General features: G+C 41.7%; 1 protein-coding gene across 1 annotated transcript; it reads left to right on the plus strand.

Annotated features, from left to right (window-relative positions):
- The first annotated feature begins 16,084 nt into the window (after nt 1-16,084).
- Nucleotides 16,085-19,244, plus strand: pnp5a (purine nucleoside phosphorylase 5a). Its single transcript, XM_072376513.1, has 6 exons — nt 16,085-16,346; nt 16,926-17,095; nt 17,179-17,282; nt 17,377-17,552; nt 17,674-17,864; nt 18,594-19,244. The coding sequence occupies exons 1-6, from the start codon at nt 16,324-16,326 to the stop codon at nt 18,815-18,817; spliced, it is 888 nt and encodes a 295-aa protein (XP_072232614.1). The 5' UTR covers nt 16,085-16,323; the 3' UTR covers nt 18,818-19,244.
- The last annotated feature ends 707 nt before the right edge of the window (nt 19,245-19,951 follow it).

Raw genomic sequence — 19,951 nt, forward strand, 5'->3', positions numbered from 1 at the left:
TGGAGATGAAGGAGCAGTTTTCACAGTCCCAGAATCTTAAGAGAGTTTAAAACAAGTGTGTCCACGGCTGTGGAGCCATTCCCCAGGAGCACTGATACTGAATGAACACCTCACAGATATACTTGATGTAGTTTGTTGCTACGGTTACCCCATGCTGTATAAATAAGTGCTTCCTCATCTAATGACAATTTCAAGGTTAACATAACTGAAATAAAACTTGCAAACTTTCTGAAAGCAATGTAATAGAGCATTTTGACCCTTAAAGTCCCACATTTATAAATCTGTTTACATCTGAATGATATACTTTGAAGTGTTTTGTGCAACGAAAACGACTCTCATCCCTTTAAACCCTGAGCAGGGTGTGACTCCACTTTCTGTTCCTGTTAAATGAAGCTGTTAAAGAGTCATTTCATTTCAATCAGATGTGCTGGAGCAGGGCATCATCTAACACGTGCCACAGGACCACAGCTGAGGAACACTGACATGAAGCCGTCTGACCTCAGCTTTCTGAGACTTTAAGTGGTGCTCGGCTCATTCAAAGCAGAAACACTGCTCAGCCACAGCACCGGTGAGCCTTACAGAACAATGCAGATGGTTAAATGACTGGAATCTTTATTTTTAGCAGGGGGGTTATTTACTTGAACCATTCTACACGAGCTCCATCAGCATGTCAACAAAGGCAACCCCTAAGTCCAACAAATTCACTGTTAGGTTTCTGTTGAATTTTTACCTGAGGTGGAACTTCGCTCTTGTGCTGTAGGACTGATGTGACTCATGAGGCTGCAGGGATCACAGTGCTGATCAGCTGATTCATCCACCATTTTGATCCAGACTTTAACAGCTCAACAGCTATAGGACTGCACATAAAACAGCAGACTGACACATGAGTTTTTATTCTAAATCAAGTTTAAAAATCAAGGGGAATCCACTGGAAATATTAACATGGTGCTGAAGCAACTGGCCTCACCGGTCAGTGGGACGTAGCTTATTCTCACATCTTTACAGGTGCACCCAGTTAAACTAGTTAAACCAGTTAAATCTGACACTTAAGCACAACTCAAGACGTAACGAGGGGCTTAACACTTGGTAATCCCTCTTGTGGTTTTGATCTGCTGATGATGACCCGCCTCAGCTGTACTTTACCAAGCTGAGACGCTGAAAAACATTAGGCACAGTGGCTTGAATTGGACTGCATCTTTTAAATGATTTAAGACAGCATTTGTTGTGATTTAGCATTGGGAACTCAAGCTTGATTATGTTGCTGTTTAGCACCAAACACCACGGTGCCAAGAAGCTGCTAACATAGCTGTAGACCAGGGATGTCCAAAGGCTGTCCTGGAGGTTTTAGATGTTTCCCTGCTTCAACACACCTGATTCAGATTAAATGGATCTCTTCAAAAGATTTTAGCTCTGCACAAGCCTGCTAATGTTGCATTGATCTGAAGCAGGGAAACATCAGGACTGGATGTGGACATCCCTGATGTAGACTGTGAAGAAAGCTCTGATAAAATAGATGTCTTATTATGGCAGGTCTCTCCCTCTGCTTTGTACCTGGTTGGTCTGGAATGTATTAGACACCAGCAAAGACTGGACTGGAACTGTAGTATAAGGTCTTAATTGCCCTTTGAAGGGACACGCTCGCTCCAGGAATAGCACACATGCAGTTGTTTTATCTAATGTCGTTTCCTGTGGCTGCCTTCAAATAGCCCATCATCTAATTTCTACTTCCACGAGGTCGACTCAGCTCCTGACAATGATGAAAAACTCATCTGATCTTCTTGTGCCGGCGCATGATCTCTGCAGACTGGAACGCCTTCACAAAGTCTTTCAGTTTCTATGACGATTATTCACGAGCTGATGACTCCGGACCTGCTTTTCCTTTTCCCATTCTGAGCCTTTGCCTCTCAGTTTATCAGTTGTGCAACTGAGCAAAAATCTGTTCTCACTGGTGGAAGATGCTCAAACCGGCGATTGTTCTCACAAGGCTTCATGTGAGGCTGCTTGTTGAATATAAACAGCTGAAAAGGCCAGTGTTTCGAAACCTGTGGCAGATGATCTGAATTTGTGCTGCATTAAGCTTAACTCATCCAGGGTTCCTTCTTAAGCCCATCAATTGATATCAGTAAACTTTGAAGTATCAGGTTGAAGTACAATTCTCTCCTTCAGTCGTTTTCAGTGACATAACAGGCCTCATGTCAGAGTTTCACACAGCAGATGTGCAGAATGAGGCTGCTTTATATCAAAAGGGGGTTCCCCAAAGAGAGTCTGCCTTTTATTCATCTTATTAAATGATGCTGTATCTCTGCAGCCCACGTGCTGTCCTGAAACCATCAGCCATGTTTTCAGCAGCACTCTTTCAATCAGCCTTTAATTACTTCCTTTTTTCTCCTTCTTTTGTAACGAACCAGTCATTTTCAAGCTTATGGAAATTTCTCCTTGACTAACTTTTGAATTACACGTTGCAGCACTCACTGAGTGTTATTTCTACTGCTGTTGAGGCTCTAAATCCTGCGACGTTGATGCCACTTTTGGAGTGAGATGTAAAGTAGAACAATTGGTTGTTCACTAATCGCAAATTAGTGGCTTGATTCTTTTTAGCCTTTCACATGTCCAGATGTCTTCAAACCTAATTCTGACCATGAAGTTGTTCAGATAAGTATGTTGCATGACAGCTCCAGTGTCACTGATGTGCAATTGGAGGGTAAAATTAGAGTCAGGTGGTTCAATCAGTGGGATAACAATCAAGTGTGTGGGAATGACATGGTTTTATTTAAAGATCTGTCGATCTGTCAGACTCCAGTCTGAGTTAGGATGTCATGGCCTTAAGAAAGAAATGTCAGAGTACCTCAGGAAAAAGGTTGTTGATTCTTATCTGGTTGGAAAAGGTCACAAAACCATCTTGAAGAGTTTGGAGTCTAATATCCAGTCAAACTGTTTACAAATGGAGGAAATTCAAGTTGTTATCCTCTCCCTTAAATGTTTGACCAACCAAGACCATTCAAAGAGCAATATGTGTAGCAGAGTAACCTCTAAACAACCCTTTTTAACATCAACTTATGCCAGTGATCATGAGGCAAATACCAACGGTGTGTGGAGCAGCTGCAAGAAGAAAGCAACAGCAAAAGAGAAGTGTCGTAACATCTGTCCGTGAGAAGAGGAATACAGCTGAAAAATGTGAAAAAAGGGGGGAAAAGTTAATGTTTTGGACTGAACGAGTCAAAGGCCTAATCTTAAACCAATAAAAATGTTATTGGAGGCTCTGAAATGAGCCATTGATCCAAGGAAAAAACACCAATATCACAAAACCGAAGCTGTTCTTTACAAAGAAATGTGCTGAAACTCATTTTCAAATGACTCAAGTCATTAAGCTGCTGCTATTGCTGCAGAAGAATGCTATTTCATCAGTTTATGAAGTGTCCAAATTTTGGAAAGCTGTATGAATTTGTGAGCGAGTGAGTCAAATGTTCGACTTCAGCTCTCACCTACTTCGCCTCATTGCTTCATCACTGCTGGAAGCAACACAGCTGATTCAGAGCAATGACACAGAGACATTAAAAGGCAAACAGATCGTGTTGTTCGTCAGTTATGTAACCCGGCTGCACAAATAAGCGCCAGTGTGATCACATGCCTGCATCATTTGTGTGTCATTTTGGTGTTTCAGAGAAATAACTTTCAGGAATCTGTTTTTTTTTCCAGATTTCTTCACTATAGACCGTTTTGCCCTTTTGTTTTATTGAAAAAACGTTGCTATAACTCAGGTGGAGGTGAACAAATTATGATTTAAGTTAAATCCTGGCACTCACAGTTGTTTGAAAACCAGTTTGTTGGATATTAAGATCCATCGGGTCGCTAAGGTCAGTGAGTACTTCATCTAGTGCCCATGAAAATGTGATCATATGACTGTCTTTCACATGTAGCTTAAATCTCCCACCACTTCAGCTCAATGCAGGCCTGTGGAATGTGTGTCTGCTGCATCTGCTCACATGCCCCAGGCTTTCACAAATTAATTTCCATCACAGTCACTGATGTAATACAAGCCACTAAAAGCAGCACCACCCTTTTACCGGTTCTGACCACTGATCCCCGTGCACCACCATGTACTCACAGCAAGGAAATACAAACATTACTTTGACACTTTGGATCACAAATGGCTGTGATTAATTGTATGTTCATGCTTTTTTCTGAATTTTACGTTCGGATGGGGCACCTGAGCGTGCCTCGTGAATTTATTTTTCTAAGCATCATCTGACCATGCGTGTTACTTTGGTCTCATGGCTGCATTCCCACTGTTATCTCTACCGAGATAACCCACCTGCAGGTTATGTAACACTCTCTTCCAGAGACATTTCCATTAAAAGCTCACATAAAGGGAACACGTTCATTCTTTTTTCTGGTTTCTCAGTTGTTGGTTCATCTAATTTAAGATAAACATATTACAGAACAATAAGTCATGCATGTTCGGCTTTATAGATAAATAGCAACAAAATACATCTGCGAATCATTCTATTCACAAGCAGAGAGTCATAAAATCCTAGAAAGACGTCATCATCAGTATTCACTTTCCAGATGTTCGTTACTGACCGGTGCAGATGTTCATTTTCTGAATTAGCTGTATGACATTAGCTTAGGAATTTAAAATAACGATTTTTATAAAGGACCAATAAACTTTGAGATCTACAGAACTGTGCAAAAGTTTCTTTATAAACTGACAATAAAGACGTGTTGTTGATCGCAACATCTTCATATGTAAGCTTGAAAGTGAATATCTGGTCTGAGCTCCTTTATTCTCCAACACAGCCTGAACCCTCTGAGACAAGCTTTCTGTCATTTCTTTAAGGAGTCTTCAGGAATAGTTCTCCAGGCTTCTTGAAGGACATCCCAAAGCTCTTCTTTGGATGTTGGCTGCCTTTTGTTCCGTTCTCTGCCAACATGAGGACACAGTTAATCTGCAGTACATAGTTCTTTGGGCCTGCCAGTTCTTCTTTTGTCTTCTTTTTGTCCAGTTTCCTCAAACTGTTTTTGTTTATTTTAAGGATGAAGTGCACATCATGCTGAGTGTCACAGGACAGCCACTGAGTGGCTGGATCACAGTAAAGATGACACAGGCAGGAGTCATTTCTGAAGAGTTGGGTCTTTTATTTCCAGTCCAACTATTACTACATCTACCATACCGCATGGTTCCAGCCCTCTAGCAGCCCCAGCCCCAGCCTCAGATCCAGCCCCAGCCCCAGATCCAGCCCCAGCCCCAGCCCCAGCCTCAGATCCAGCCCCAGCCCCAGATCCAGCCCCAGCCCCAGCCCCAGCCCCAGCCCCAGCCCCAGCCCCAGATCCAGCCCCAGCCTCAGCCGCAGCCGCAGCCCCAGCCTGAGATCCAGTCCCAGCCTGAGATCCAGCCCCAGCCCCAGATCCAGCCCCAGCCCCAGATCCAGCCCCAGCCCCAGCCCCAGCCCCAGCCCCAGCCCCAGCCCCAGCCCCAGCCCCAGCCTCAGCCCCAGCCTCAGCCCCAGCCGCAGCCTAGTGATCAGAGACGGTCTTTTACCATCTACTATTAACAAGTTCAACCCAAGGGACGTTCCCTTTTCCCAACATCTTTAAAACAAACAGTATTTTTATCCACTGGTTATCATCTCCACATATATAAATAAACCCCCCAAAATACCAAGAATTATATTTACAATATTAACTAAAATGTAACCCAATTACCACACATATAAAACTACAAATATTTTCTCATCCCATGGTTTCTCCCAGAACCTTTAAATGGTGTTCGGGCCCCAGGGGAAGCTTTTGCCCGAAACACCCTGGAGAAAACAAGAGAAGAAAGGCGAGTGAACCACACAGTTAACTTTGACACTTCCTGCACTCGTAGCTAATCACAGACATTCACTAATTAACACAAACTTGTCTTTGCAGGTAGCCGTCAGCTGCAGAAACTGTGAACAGCCACATGCCAACCGCCACCCTGCATTGCAATAAATACTTGATCCTAAAAGTGTGCAAATGGTTTCCTTTGTCTGTGCAAATCTATGCGTTATTTAAAGTGCAAAGTGTTTAAAATGCAGCGTACCCAATTAAAGTGCAAAAGTGCCTCACCACAACAAACAGAGCTCCAAACTATAGCTCAAGACCATTTGGAAAGATGACAAGAAAGTCTGGTTGTTTGTTGGAGAATGTCAAAAATCAAAGGTGATTGGAGCCTTTTGTGCAGTTTTATGAATTATAACTACACAGAACCAAAGTGTGGATGTAAGAAAGAGAAACTTTTGTTATTTCAGCAATTGTAAAACATCCAGCAAGAACTATAATTTACAGGATTTCATCCAAATCCACAGGAAGCTTTGTGGCTGTTGGACTTAAATGAATCACAACAGTCTAACGGTTTTGGGCCAAAAGTCAAACACTCACAGCTTTTAACATATATCTGAAGTCTTCCTTTTATTTATTTCTCTTAAAAATCTTTGCGATGACCTAGGAGGGCTGTAAGTCTACTGGAATAGACTGAAAACAGATCACAATGGTCATGTAACAGTGGGAGTGTTCAATATGTGTCCTCTCAGCAAAGACTGACACATAAATGTGTTGTACTTGAACATTTCACAACCTGCTGGTCTTAAGTCAAAGCTTCAGTTTATGTAACATGTGCTTTATTGTAGGAATTACACAACGAGACGAAATTCATCTACTTTTATGTAAAGGCAAAGAAAAAAAAAAGCATATCCTATATATCCTTACCGGAAAAAGAAAAGACATCTTTACCTCCCATTCTGTCATTTAAACCATGATGATGCTGTATAGTGGAACTTTAGGAGCATTTATAATGTAAGATGCAAGAAATGTGTGTATCGTGATCTCCTTTCTCCTTAAAATCACCTTATTATGATCATTCACATGGTCGGAATCCTTATTTTAGCTCTCAGTGCTCATTTCTATTGTCACATTTACTCTGAGATGCCAGAAATGTTTCAGCTTCTGTATTTCTACCATTTCACACCCATCAGGGCAGACGACTGGGCCTTTTTGGAAGGGATTTTAAAGGTTATTGGGTTTCATGATGATGGAATTAAGTGAAAGAAGTAGAATTTATGTGGTTCAGGAGCAGCTTTTCCTGCAGGTGAGAATGATCCACATTCTGGTGGACTTTGTACCTTTTTTATAGATCCTCTGTATGCTCAAAATATCATAATAGCACCAAAGGAAATTTAAGAAAACAAGAAAGAATTATATGACTTCTGATTTGTTCAGAGCAAACCAGATATAATCCATTCTAGATCAAAGCCTTTTAAAGTCTTTCTTGCAAATAACACAGTTCAATATTACATGATATGCATTATAGGCTTCATCCCCTTCCATGAAGTCAGCAAAGTGGGTCATAAGAGCTCCATTCTGCAACTAAGCAGCAACCACAGCAAACCCTTTTCTGCCCCATATACCTGCTTCATCCTGTTCATTCTGGTCACCATATAGATTTCATAACCACTTATTTTTTACGGTCTTCTCGTTGTTGTTCGAGCATTTGACCAACTGTGAGTCACAGCTGATAACCACTTTCTGCTATTGGGGGTAAAAAGCATGTGCAAGATTAGGCATTTCTCAGAAAGATGCTGAACCTGCGTCGCTTCCTATCATGTCTCTAATCAACCTCACAGGTCAGATCATGGGAAAGCTCTTGAACAGCCTCAGCGACCCAGATACCCTGACATGACACCATAAATCCGCACCAAAGTGCAGATGAGGCAAGACACCTACTGACACACATGAGTTAAAACCTTGTGCTTTCTGTGACTTTACTTTATTTACAACACAGAAATGACGTGTTAGATCACAGATGTGGGCTAAAATGCTTGTTAATTGTGCTTAAATGCTGCTTGCTACCTTTACTGATACTGTTGTGCTAATCTGAATCAAATGAAGCAGCATCACTGTTGTAGGATTAAAGAAAAGTTTATCATTTTACACGTAGAAAAGCTGTTTTTCATCCCATCAGATGGGATTCATTATCGAACAGCTTCACATTTTCAGTTTATTTGCATCATGTAGCCCATTTTTTCTGGTTTCTCAGTTGTTGGCTCATCTAATTTAAGATAAATATACTACAGAATAATAAGTCATGCATGTTCGGCTTTATAGATAAATAGCAAACAGTGATACTGTGATCAATACAGGGATTCCATTAAAAATAGCCACACAACTGAGCACTTTGTGGTGATCAGTAGCCTGAACCAGGGGGTTTAATCAGTCACCGTGGGAGTAAAGTTTGAGTTCATTCAGCTTTTGCTGAGCTCATACGTTCACACAGTTTTACAGCTGAGAGCTAAAGTTGCACTTCAGCGTCTGCAGGGTTCAGAGCCATACTCAGCAGTGATTTGCAGCTGTTTCTGTGCCTCAGTGTCCTCCAGCGTGTCAGAGGAACAGAACCAACACGATATTATCTGATCACTGAAGCTGACGTGAACACATCGGTCCAACTGAGCAATTTCAGGTTTAAAGACTGAATGGAATTCGAAAGATGCCTTATTTAGTAATTTATTTATCCATACATCCATATTCTATATCCACTTAATCCAGTTCAGGGTCGCAGGGTTGCTGGAGTCCATCCCAAGTGCCATAGGGCAAATGGCAGGGTACACCCTGGGGGGGGTCACCAATCCATCACAGGGCCACACAGAAATAAACGACTATTCACACTCATTCCTACGGTCAATTTGGCCTGAGTACGCAGAGCGAACCCACGCATACACAGGGTTTATTTATTCATCTATCCATATGATAATTAATTAATTTATTGTCTTTTGAGGTCTCGATTAAGGCTGAAAAGTCAGAGCCTTAAACTTGAGATTGTTCATATTTCAAGCAACTACACAGATGATTACCGTGAAAAAAATTACCATACTGTCATTATAATGGTGTGCAGAGCCTATAAAAACATACACAACTTTTTTTTTTAATGTTATTTTGAGATGTGCAGTTGTGTATGCAGATCTGCTGTGTTCGAGCTTTGAATTCAGTCCATGAAACTTCATCATTTTCAAGGTTAACGGGGCGCAAATGTTACCACAAACATATCACAGTGTCAATGAACTCCATCTGATCACATGACCAGTTTAATTTCTGATACATTTTACCCTTTTAATCTCCTTCAAGTGTCTATTAAAACCAAAAAAAGAGTTTCAGGCAGGTTTTCGTGCAGACTTTAACCCGACAGCTTCCTCACGATGTCCAACTGACCCCAGACTGGACTTTTCACATAAATTCTAACTAAACACAAAGCCTGCACATCCCAATGACCTGAGAGGACAACAGAAAACCAGGAATCTAAATGCTGAGGGAGTGACGAGGGGATGAAAAGAGTGTAATCAGCAACTTTAAGCAGGTGTAACACAGGACAGGAAGTGAAACAACCGAAGGGAAGTTCCTACAAAATAAAACAGGAAGTAACCAGAAATCAAATCCAAGGATCATGACACTAACTCTGAGAATGGTCTGATTTAGTAAATGTGTGAAATGTGTGGGAGACACCTGTGTGAATCTCACTCTCTGGATAGTTTACATAAAAAGTAAAGATGTGTTTGAATATGAGCGGATGCCCCACATTACGGTAGGCTTTGAGGATAAAATCACAGCTCAAATGTGTCTTCTGTTTAAGTAAACTCTCAGTTAAACGGCTGGCATCTCTGTTGTCACACCTGCTGAACTGAGCTGTTAAAGAAACGAGGCGCTTCACAGATAAATCGATGCATTCTGGTTCCCGTGGGACTCAGATCCTCCTTGTCCCAGAACACATGACCCGTTTCATGACATATCAGGCCTCACTGGGTCAACCTTTTGCAGACAATTTGTCACAGGAAATCAATATTTTGTATGAGATAAGTAGGTTTGTTTATGGCTACTAGACATGTTTGCTAACTGTAGGGCAGTGAAACCAATTCAGTATGGTTTAAGAAAACGGTCAAGGCCACAAAGAAGGATTTTGGTCTCCTCTGTGGCACGAAGGGGCAGAAAAATATGTAAAGTACGTGGATTTTCAATTGACCTTAAGTAGCATGGAAAGCAAGCAAAACCTGCCACAGATTGTTCAAATAACAGCTTTAACAACCTCTCATGCCTCAGTGTGCTGATAAGACCAAGCTGATCCTCAGAATCAGGCCGCTAAAACAGGGATGTTACATAAGAGGTATAATGAACTGCAGTCAGTGTGTGATATAAAAACATCTTTACTGTGAACACAGAGAAATAGAACTTAAAAAATGTGATCAACATTAAAACAGAGAGCGAACGCCCCAGCTTTGACTCTTTAGTTGGAATAAAGCAGGAATTCTGACATATTTGACCAAATCTTGGTCAAATCTCTGCAACGATTCCCAAAATCCTGCAGCCTGAAACCAGAAACAGTCAAATCTGTAACATAAACTGGGGTTAATTATGGAAAAAAATGTTTAAAACATCAAAAACTACAGCTGTCAACCAAGTTGCAAAAAGCAATGTTTATGACATTAAATAAAAAGCTGAGATATTTAACTGAGACCAGTTAATAAGTTAGTGAAAAGCACAGTTATTACACCAGTGATGGAAGCTCCTGGGAAAACCAACATCACACTTGAATGTAAAAGAAAGTAAAAAGGCTAAAACAGCTTAATTCATGGCGTTAAAGGACTGAAATCTAAGCAAAGCTTTATCTGGATTTATCTTATAGCTACACCTTTTAAAAGTCAGCTGATTCCATCTCTGTTTCCTATCAGTAAATCATCAATAAGAAGAACAGCGGCAGGTGAAGAACGGCGTCTTTTTTTGTGCCAATAAAATTTAGAAAAGGGTTACAGTGTTCAGGTTTGCTGCCGTGTTAACTGCCAACACGTAAAGATAGCCGGGTTAACATAACCGCGCATCATCAGCAGTTAAAATTAATTTAGCGCATGTTTGTCTTCTCTTTAGGTGCAAGTCTGGTCATTTTCTGAGTGACTTTTCTGTTAAAATGAAAGGAAACGTTCGTCATCAACGTAACGTTTAATCTTAAAGAAAAAGTTAAACATTCGCCTCATCTGGTAAAACTCTGCCTCATCCTGGTGATTTTCTTTTGAGTTCAAAGTTAAAAAAATCGATCTTTAACGCCCAGAGTTTCATAGAGAAATGTTCAGTTAGACATGAGTGTGACGTTCATTTCTCCAGTCGTAAAATATACAATATGTTGTGCAACTCAAAGTTTAACAGGGAGATATGTTCAGACAGGAAAGAAGGGAGCTTCCAGGCTTCTGTAGACTGTTTATCATCTGGGCAGCTGACCCAAGGCCAAATTACAGCTGATTCCTGCTTTTTCCCAAGCTTTCTGTGACACAAATTCCATCATTTGCATCGTTCTGCGGTGGTCCACCTCTTCCCTTTAGCCCCCAAAATTTGTGCATCGATGAGCATGAAGACGCCACACGGGCCTGGATCAGTCTCCAGTTTGAACAACGAAGCAGACCATGAGCAGAAAAACCACTTGGACGCTTGTTTTGTGGAGAGTATTTGACCTGTGATACTTTTTTACACCATTACATGGCCGGGACTTCGTGGTATCACCTTTTTAACCTTATCTAAGTCTTACGAAGAGCTTTACATGTGTTTCTCACACACCCAAACACCCTTACGGCGCGTCTTCTTACATACATCAGAGTTGTATAACAATCCCACACAGGACTTGAACTCTAGACTTCTGGGGAAAAGTCTTAGCTTTTTGCAGATGCTGTAAGTCATTTATCACGATCTCTCAGCAAAATCCTGATGATTTCTGTAGATGACAACCCTGCATGCTGAAAAATCACGCAGAAGGGCTACCATGTGCGTTAAAATGTGATGAAGAGGACTCCTGACCGAGTATTAGACAAGTAAGGAGTGAGAATGTGTTGACAAGATTATCAACTAAAGCAAATCCGTTGGAGACACTACTCGCTTTTAATCTATTACTTAAGCATGGCATGATCTGAGCTCTGTGAGGTCAGGCTGTGTAAGGACGAGCTGCACCAAACTGCTGTAAATCAGGCGGCCAAAGGGAGACACTTTGGAGCGTAGCTCATTACTCCCTACAGAACTATTTAGAGACGAGTAAGAGTCACCATGAAAGCTGTCTGAAGGATGAAAGTCTGTCACATCATTTAGCTCTGGTTACTCTGCAAATTACATCAAACAGAGCTGAGGAATACAGAAGGCATATTATTCATTACACATTTTTATGTATCATTCATTATTGTCACATAATCACTGAGTAATTATCGTGTTTTCTGCTGGATCTGCTGATCATGTCCTATGTCCAAACAATAGCTGTTCATCAGGCACAAAGATGAGCATGAACAGATGACAGATCGTATCTCTGTCTGACCTCACTTTAACTTCAGCTGCCATCCGGCTCTGTTGCATCCATCTGAGTTATATAACTGGCTGTTTGTAATCATTACAAAATTATGATCAGTAAATTGTCATCTTTTATAATCAGCTATCCAGCTAACTGCTTTTGTGTGACCGAAGTGTGACTTTCTGTCAGTTAAAGTCAGAAAACATGGAGATTTTACCTAAATGTGACTGCAGGGTAAAAATGTCCAACCAGCCAAGCACCTGCAGCCATGCGGCAGCTTTTATTGGCATTTCTATCAGCTGTGGAACCAGAGGTAAACAGGTTACTGTGGGCCTTGGGCTGCCGTCAGATGGCCCCAACTCATTGGCTAAACCAAAGGCGTGTTAACTCTAACTGAGGCAAAGGGCGAAGAGGTTAACGGGTTAAAGACCTTCCTCTTGTTCCAGACAAAGTTGACAACCGTTTGTAACAAGAACCGGTGTTTTGAAGAAGCCTGAACCCAAACAGAGAGGCGATTACATCGGAGAGACGTTGTTTCTTCCATGTCGGTGCCAAACATCTCAAGGCCCAGCAACGTCACCGTGGGCGCTGTGGCGCAGGCTGTCTTTTTGACCGGTGCACACTCTGACGTTTACTTGCGTAACAGAAAAGTAAATATTGACTTTTGGAAACTTGCGAAATTATCACAGAGTTCCATTAGATGTTTTTTTCGGATTTGTATGGGAACATTAAAGATAGAATCACCCCTTAACAAATAGAAATGCCTCGTGGTTTATACTTACTCAGAAAAGTGGGAGGGGGTTGTTATGTAATCCTCAGTGTTTTATTGTTTTGCACAAGTCTCTGGCTCCTCGGGTTCTTGTCAGCAGTGGCCTTAAGCTGACAAACAGTTAAAGCCCTTTTTAAACCGGTATTTAAAATAATGCCGCTTTCCTCCTGTAATTCAGTAAGTGTAAACGGTTCATACTGTATCTCGCTGTGAAGGGTTAGACTCTCTGCAAGGGTTTCCCAGCTGAAGGGACCTCAGTGTGTTGCTAAACTGCCAATTAGCAACACGTGTCCTGTACCAAAGCCACGACTAATAGTCTGTCAACTGGTAATTATGGACTTGCCTTCTGATGTAAGATTTGTTTTTGTTTTTTTGTACTTTGTTACACATTGTTCCTACAGACTTTAATGGCAGAAGGTCATGGCTTGAAGAGCCCAACATCTGCAAAGAGCAGAGGTGTGAACCAGACACCTGCCATGAAAACCACAAACAGGATCAGCCTTGGCAGAGTGCAGTAAGCTCTACTTTCTGCCAAAAACACGGGTCCAGATGGCCCGTAACAGAGGCTCCAGAACACCGAACTCCCGCAGCACTCCCACAGAATCACCCAAAGGGACCGTTGTAAGCCTTCTCCAAGTCCACAAAACACACGCAGACTGGATGATCAAACTCATACGATCCCCTCAGTAACTCCCTAATGGTAAGGATCTGGTCCAGTGTTCCACGACCTGGACGAAAACCCCCCTGATCCTTCTGAATCTGACTGTTTTTAAATGTCGGCAGAGAAAAGCTGATTTTTTTCCAGGAGAACAGAAACAAAAGGTTTTGAACTGTCAGATCACACACTGCTGCACCCAGACTGACTCGAGTTATTCTCCATTCAGCCCTACGTACCTGTTAACCACATCCCACCTGGCGTCTCATCAGCCAGCTCAGAGTGGTTTTTTTACTGTTATAAATGCAAAGAGGTGCCATTTGCATGAATATTTACTTTTATTGTCCTCCTATGACACTGTGGTAGTTCACATTGACATCGGGTTGGGAACACTTCCTCCACTGCTGAGACATCAGCTGTGTCCTCAAACAATCTGTGCTTTCTGCTCTTTCACGCTCCTTTGGATGTGTGTCCATTGCGCCTCGTGCTATTGTTCCGTCTCACATTTTTATGACCAATCGATCACGGAGGAGTCAGTCTAGGTGATGCTCCCGTGATCGTGGGCACATTGCCACATGTCCCAGCACGGTCCAGCACGGTCCAGCACACATTAAAGTTTTTTATGCCCAAATGATGTGTAATCTTTCTCATTTACACCATAAACACGGGGAGTGGCATGTCCATACATCAATAAAATCTTACTGGCAACAGATGTGTAAATATCCACAATGAAGCAATCTGTTTTGAAACAATGATCAACCCCAGTGGACAAAATATCATAAATTTATCTTGCGAAAAAAGCTTTATCTGCTTCCTGTCTGAAGCAGATAGGGTAAGATGGTGTAAATAAACATTATAACGATGAGTAATCGTTGTACTTCATATGATGGTATGACAACCTTTTCAAATTGTGGACTTAAGTTGAGTGTTTTGGATCATTTTGCTGATTTGATTTGATTTAATTTGATGATGCATCTGCAGCTTGGCATTCAGATTTTTACGGCTCCACTTGGGTGAATGATTTCCAGCAGATTGTGTGTATATAAATGTAAAGAGTGTAACCAACATGCATACTTCCTTTAACCTTCTCACAAGTTTTGCATCTTTTGTGTTTTTACACAGCAGCTGTTGCTAAAACTGTTCAAATTATACATTTTATGTAATATTACAGGGTGGAAAGAGCACAGAAGAGCCTGAAAACAGAAGATATATGCAGAAGTTAACACAAAGAACACTCATATTATCAGACATTAAATATAAAACACCTCACTACACTATTTATATGAAGCAAATATAGTTGGAAACACTATGTTGTTATTATTACCATGTACTGTTCAATGTACTGTAAGCATGCTTTACGGTCCATCAACACTACCGTAATGTGTGTTTTACAGTATAAAAATGTCTGTAAATTAGCAAAAAACATTACTGCAAATTCAAAATATGCAACTTAGCATAAATAAATACGCCAGTTCCTAGCCACTGATACAGCAGCTCGCTATAAAGATGATTCATTGTAAGTTTACTATGAAATTTATGATGTTTAACGGTAAAAAGTACAGGAAAAGCCAGCATTGAATCACAGTAGCTAATAACTAACTGTTAGGAGTTACTGACAAGAAGCCATAAAGATATAGTAATCAATAGTAGATAACTCAAGATTTCTTCATTATGGATTGCACAAATATTAACTATTATTATGATTTACAGTAACTTTAATTAGAAATTTGCGGTATTTAACTTTAAAATGTGCTGTTGGGGATAAGGGTGTATTTGTTGTTCTTAAATGTGGGAAATAGGCCATTAATCTAGATCGCAACTAAAGTGCTAACTGTTGAAAGTAACCTTTGTAAAAGGTTATTTGTTTCCACATGAATTAAGGAGAAAGAGGCTACTGCGTGGCACAAAATGCGCATTTTTTAATGATAAAGGAAACATTCAGGCCTTTCACAGACTGATGACGAGAAGAGACTCTCCCACACACGTGGTGTTCAAAACAAAACATTTCCTAAGTCATGCTGAAACTTTATATCGTTGTTTTGCATCTGAGGAAATAAAATGCACCCTAAATCAATAAAGAGTGACTGATTAAAGCTGTGTGTGGCAAGCCTCACGTTTCCTGCTGAGAATGAGGTAGAGTTGAAAGATTTACAATAACTGGGAAGAAGGAGTGGAATGACGGAATTGTCCATCTATTGTTTCCCTTTTTCTTTTTCTTTTTTCCCCGCATGCTATTTTGAAGGTGTGTCCGCTGGACCAATGACGCTGCAGCGTCCTCAGCTGTCATGTGGAGCCGCGGGGAGGAGCGGGGTGTCCGGGCCTATAATTAAAGCCAGCCACCCGCACTCTCTCATAACCAGGAGCGAGAAGAACACAGCGCTTCAGAAAGAACTTCTAACCCGAAGAAAGAGCTCAGAAGACGAACAAACTTTCTCTTTTTTACCTTCCGCTTGTCTTTGATTTTTTTTCTTCATATCGTGTCACATCTGGGCTTTGATTCCACGTTTTCACCTTTTTGGAATTTCTAGAGCACTTCTCTTCACTTACCTGAAACTTTGACTTTAATCCTCCGCAATGTTTCCAGAGGCTAACAAAGGGTGAGTGCACTTTTGAATAGACAGCAGACTGCTTTTAGTTATTTTATTCTCGTGCTGCAGCACTCGTGGCCCCTTCATGGCCAGGTTGGGACGGTGGACAAAAATATACCGGAATGTGTGTGTGGGGGGGGGGGGGGCAATGGGGAGGAAAGAAGCTCACATGGGCTCGAGCAGCAGAGCCCGAATGAAAAACCATCCATGCATCCATTCAGGCGTCTTTTCTAACTCTTTTATGGCAGATTTTTGTCATTTAAATGTATTAACCTGAATGCACTGTTCCTGGTTATTTTTCTTTTCCTGTGTCATTTTACCCAGGATTGTTTGATAAAAAGAACAGTTTGTCACCTTATAGGGGTTGCTCACATAAGCACCAGCGGGCTACAGGAGTGTGTGTTTTAAAATGTCATGTTCTTATAAATAGCACTCCTCAGAGGAGATCCTCTCAGATCAGAGGAGAAAAATGTATCTGTAATATAATAGCGTTCTTATCATGTACTCACATGCTGCTTATTTAATTAGGATTCATAATGAGGCACTCTGTCATCAGCCTAACCTCTGCCCCCCTTTTTTTCCCAATAGCTACAGCTATGAGGACTGCAAGGCCACTGCTGATTGGCTGCTGGCCCAGACAGACGTTCGACCCACTGTTGGCATCGTGTGCGGCTCAGGGCTCGGAGGCCTGGCTGACATGTTGAAGGACCAGGTGGCCTTCAACTATAAGGACGTCCCAAACTTTCCTCAGAGCACCGGTGAGTAACGTAGCAAACCTCACAGCGGGTGACTGTCCTCGACTCGTTGCTGATATTTACTGACGGGTGACTTCTTCTCTCAGTGCACGGACATGCAGGACGGCTGGTGTTCGGCACCCTGAAGGGAAGGCCGTGTGTTTGCATGCAGGGGCGCTTCCATCTCTATGAGGGCTACCCCATCCAGAAGGTGAGCAATGACACGCTGAAACCTGTTTGAATTATTTTTCATCCTGTGAAAACAATATTTGAACCAAAGAGTGTGTGTGTGTGTGTGTTTTCAGATTACTCTGCCAATGCGCATCTTCAAGCTGCTCGGGGTTGAGACGGTGATGCTGACCAACGCAGCTGGAGGCTTGAACCAGGACTTTAAGGTGGGGGACGTCATGATCATCAGAGACCACCTCAACATGCCCGGCTTCGCCGGCAACAATCCGCTGGTTGGACCCAACGATGAAAGGTAGGTCTGCACATCAGAAATGTGTGTTTAGGCAAGATGTAAAGTTTGTCGTTTCAGTACTTTTGGTTGTCCAAACGGTTAAACCCGCCCTAACCCAGCCTCCCACCCGATCTCCCCACAGGTTTGGCGTGCGTTTCCCCTGCATGTCCGATGCGTATAACAGAGAACTGCAGCAGCTAGCCATGGATGTGGGACAGGAGCTCGGTTATGGAGACTTCCTGAAGGAGGGCGTCTACTGCGTTCTGGGCGGCCCGTCGTTCGAGACCATCGCTGAGTGCCGTATGTTGCACAAACTGGGCGCTGACGCTGTTGGTGAGTAGTTTTTACAGACTTAGTGACGGTTTTTGTGCAGATAAATAATTCCTGCAAATGTCTCAGGGTCTCACTGACCTGACATATTAAGGCCCAATTCCACTTGGCACGACCACTCAGCCTTATATCTGCTTTTTAGTGATAAGTTACCCCCTTTCTTATGGGGATAAAGAGCTAGCAGAGGTCATAATATGCCCATTCAATATAGTCGTTTCTTTATGATCTCTAAAGAACCGGGGGACCCTAACCCTGAACAAGAGAGGGAAGGACTTGTAAAGACTTGTAAAACACATCAAGCGCTCATTAGAAGTTATCAGGTGACGATAATTTCAGAGTTTGATAAATTTTGTATCTTCAGACCTTGTGGTTACACTCAACTCAACCATCATGGGCTTCTGATTATCTGTAATGAAGCTAATTATGGGGCTGGGAAGGACAGGGAAGCTATAAAAAGATACTGTATCAAAATGGCTCATAAATGTGACTACACTTTCAAAATGTCATTAAGGAATGGCAGATAAAGACAACTGTGGCTTTCTGTTTGCTGCCTGAGATTTAACCGGCTTTTTTCATTCAAACTTTCTTTTCAATTGTGCCATTTTCCCAGGGAAGTTGGTTTAGAGCCTGTTGTTGGAGCCCAGACAGTTTCTGAATTGTAGAACTAAACAAATGTATGTCTTTGGTCATGTCCTGATGTTTAACTTCAAATGCCTCCTTTGCCCCATTCAGGCATGAGCACAGCCCATGAGGTGATCGTCGCCCGCCACTGCGGCATGCGCGTCTTCGCCCTGTCGTTGATCACCAACCAGGTGGTGATGGACTACGACAGCGAAGAGAAGGCCAATCACGAGGAGGTGCTGCAGACGGCCAAGCAGCGGGCCGAGCAGCTGGAACAGCTGGTTTCCACTATGGTGACCAGAATTGAGCACAACAACAACAACATCTACGCTTAAGAAGACGCACAACTGCAGCAGAAGTACGACTCAAGGACTTAAGCCGACTATAGTTCCCATTTACTGAAGTCAAGAAAGTCTCTCTTAGCTTATCATCCAGCTGTTTTAACTCTCAGATGTGCTGTAAATAGAATTCATTTTTGCCGTTTTGTGCACGTCTCTGAGCCCTAAAAGACAAACATTCCTCTAATGAGTGGATTCACAAAAAGAAGACACCTCTCAGTTTTTTGTATCATTTAAAATAAGGTGTATTTGTTCTAACTTATATGATCAACTTGTAGAGATATCTGCAATTTAACTTAACAATTATGAATCTGCTGTAAAAATCTTAATATCACCAGGTTGTTGAAATGTGTACATTAGTAGGTGTTTTACTGCTTGTTTTTTAATATGACCGTTCTTACTAAAAGTGCTATTTATTATTATATTTGGTTGGTTTGTGTGGTCATTTGGGTTGTGGATGGGTCTCACTCACTTTCACGCACCGTTTTCATGACCAGAGGACAATATCCGAGCTTTGGTTAAATATTCTAGACACAGATAGTACACTAAAATCGAAGTGTGTACAGATGTTTTTCAGGGAAAAGCTTCCTAGAACGAATCGGTTGCCTCTGAAAACACACAAACATTGCACAATGTTACGTAAGCATTATGCAGCAAAAAGGGGGGAAAAAAAAGAGTCTGAACAAATATAATGAAAGGTTTTGCTATTCAAATGCAGTTCTTTAATTTACAAAATTGACAAAAATCACTGGCAGGACAACACATCCTTGGACACATCTTGCATAACTGTTTACCTTCACCTTAAAACATTAACGTCTCGTACTCTTTGGAAAGTACATTAAACAAACCAAATCCAGCTCCAGCCATTACACAAAAGATAAAAGGACATGGGTTTTTCGAACAGTTCTAACGTGCCATGCGTGGTAACGAGCAGGTATGCGTTAAAGCTAAACAGGATTGTATATGTAGAAGTTGACATATTCACTATGATACAGTGCAACACCATTGTCTCTGCAGAAACTGCAGGGTCCAGTAAAGCTTCATGATTGGGCCCTTAATGCTGACACAAAGTTTGGCACAAATTGTAAACAGAAAGCGCATCGCTCCAAATATCAGCTCGAGATTTGACAC

This window comes from Leuresthes tenuis, unplaced genomic scaffold (genome assembly GCF_036924035.1).
Source record: "Leuresthes tenuis unplaced genomic scaffold, fLeuTen1.0.hap1 SCAF_22, whole genome shotgun sequence".
In the NCBI taxonomy this organism is placed as follows: Eukaryota; Metazoa; Chordata; class Actinopteri; order Atheriniformes; family Atherinopsidae; genus Leuresthes; species Leuresthes tenuis.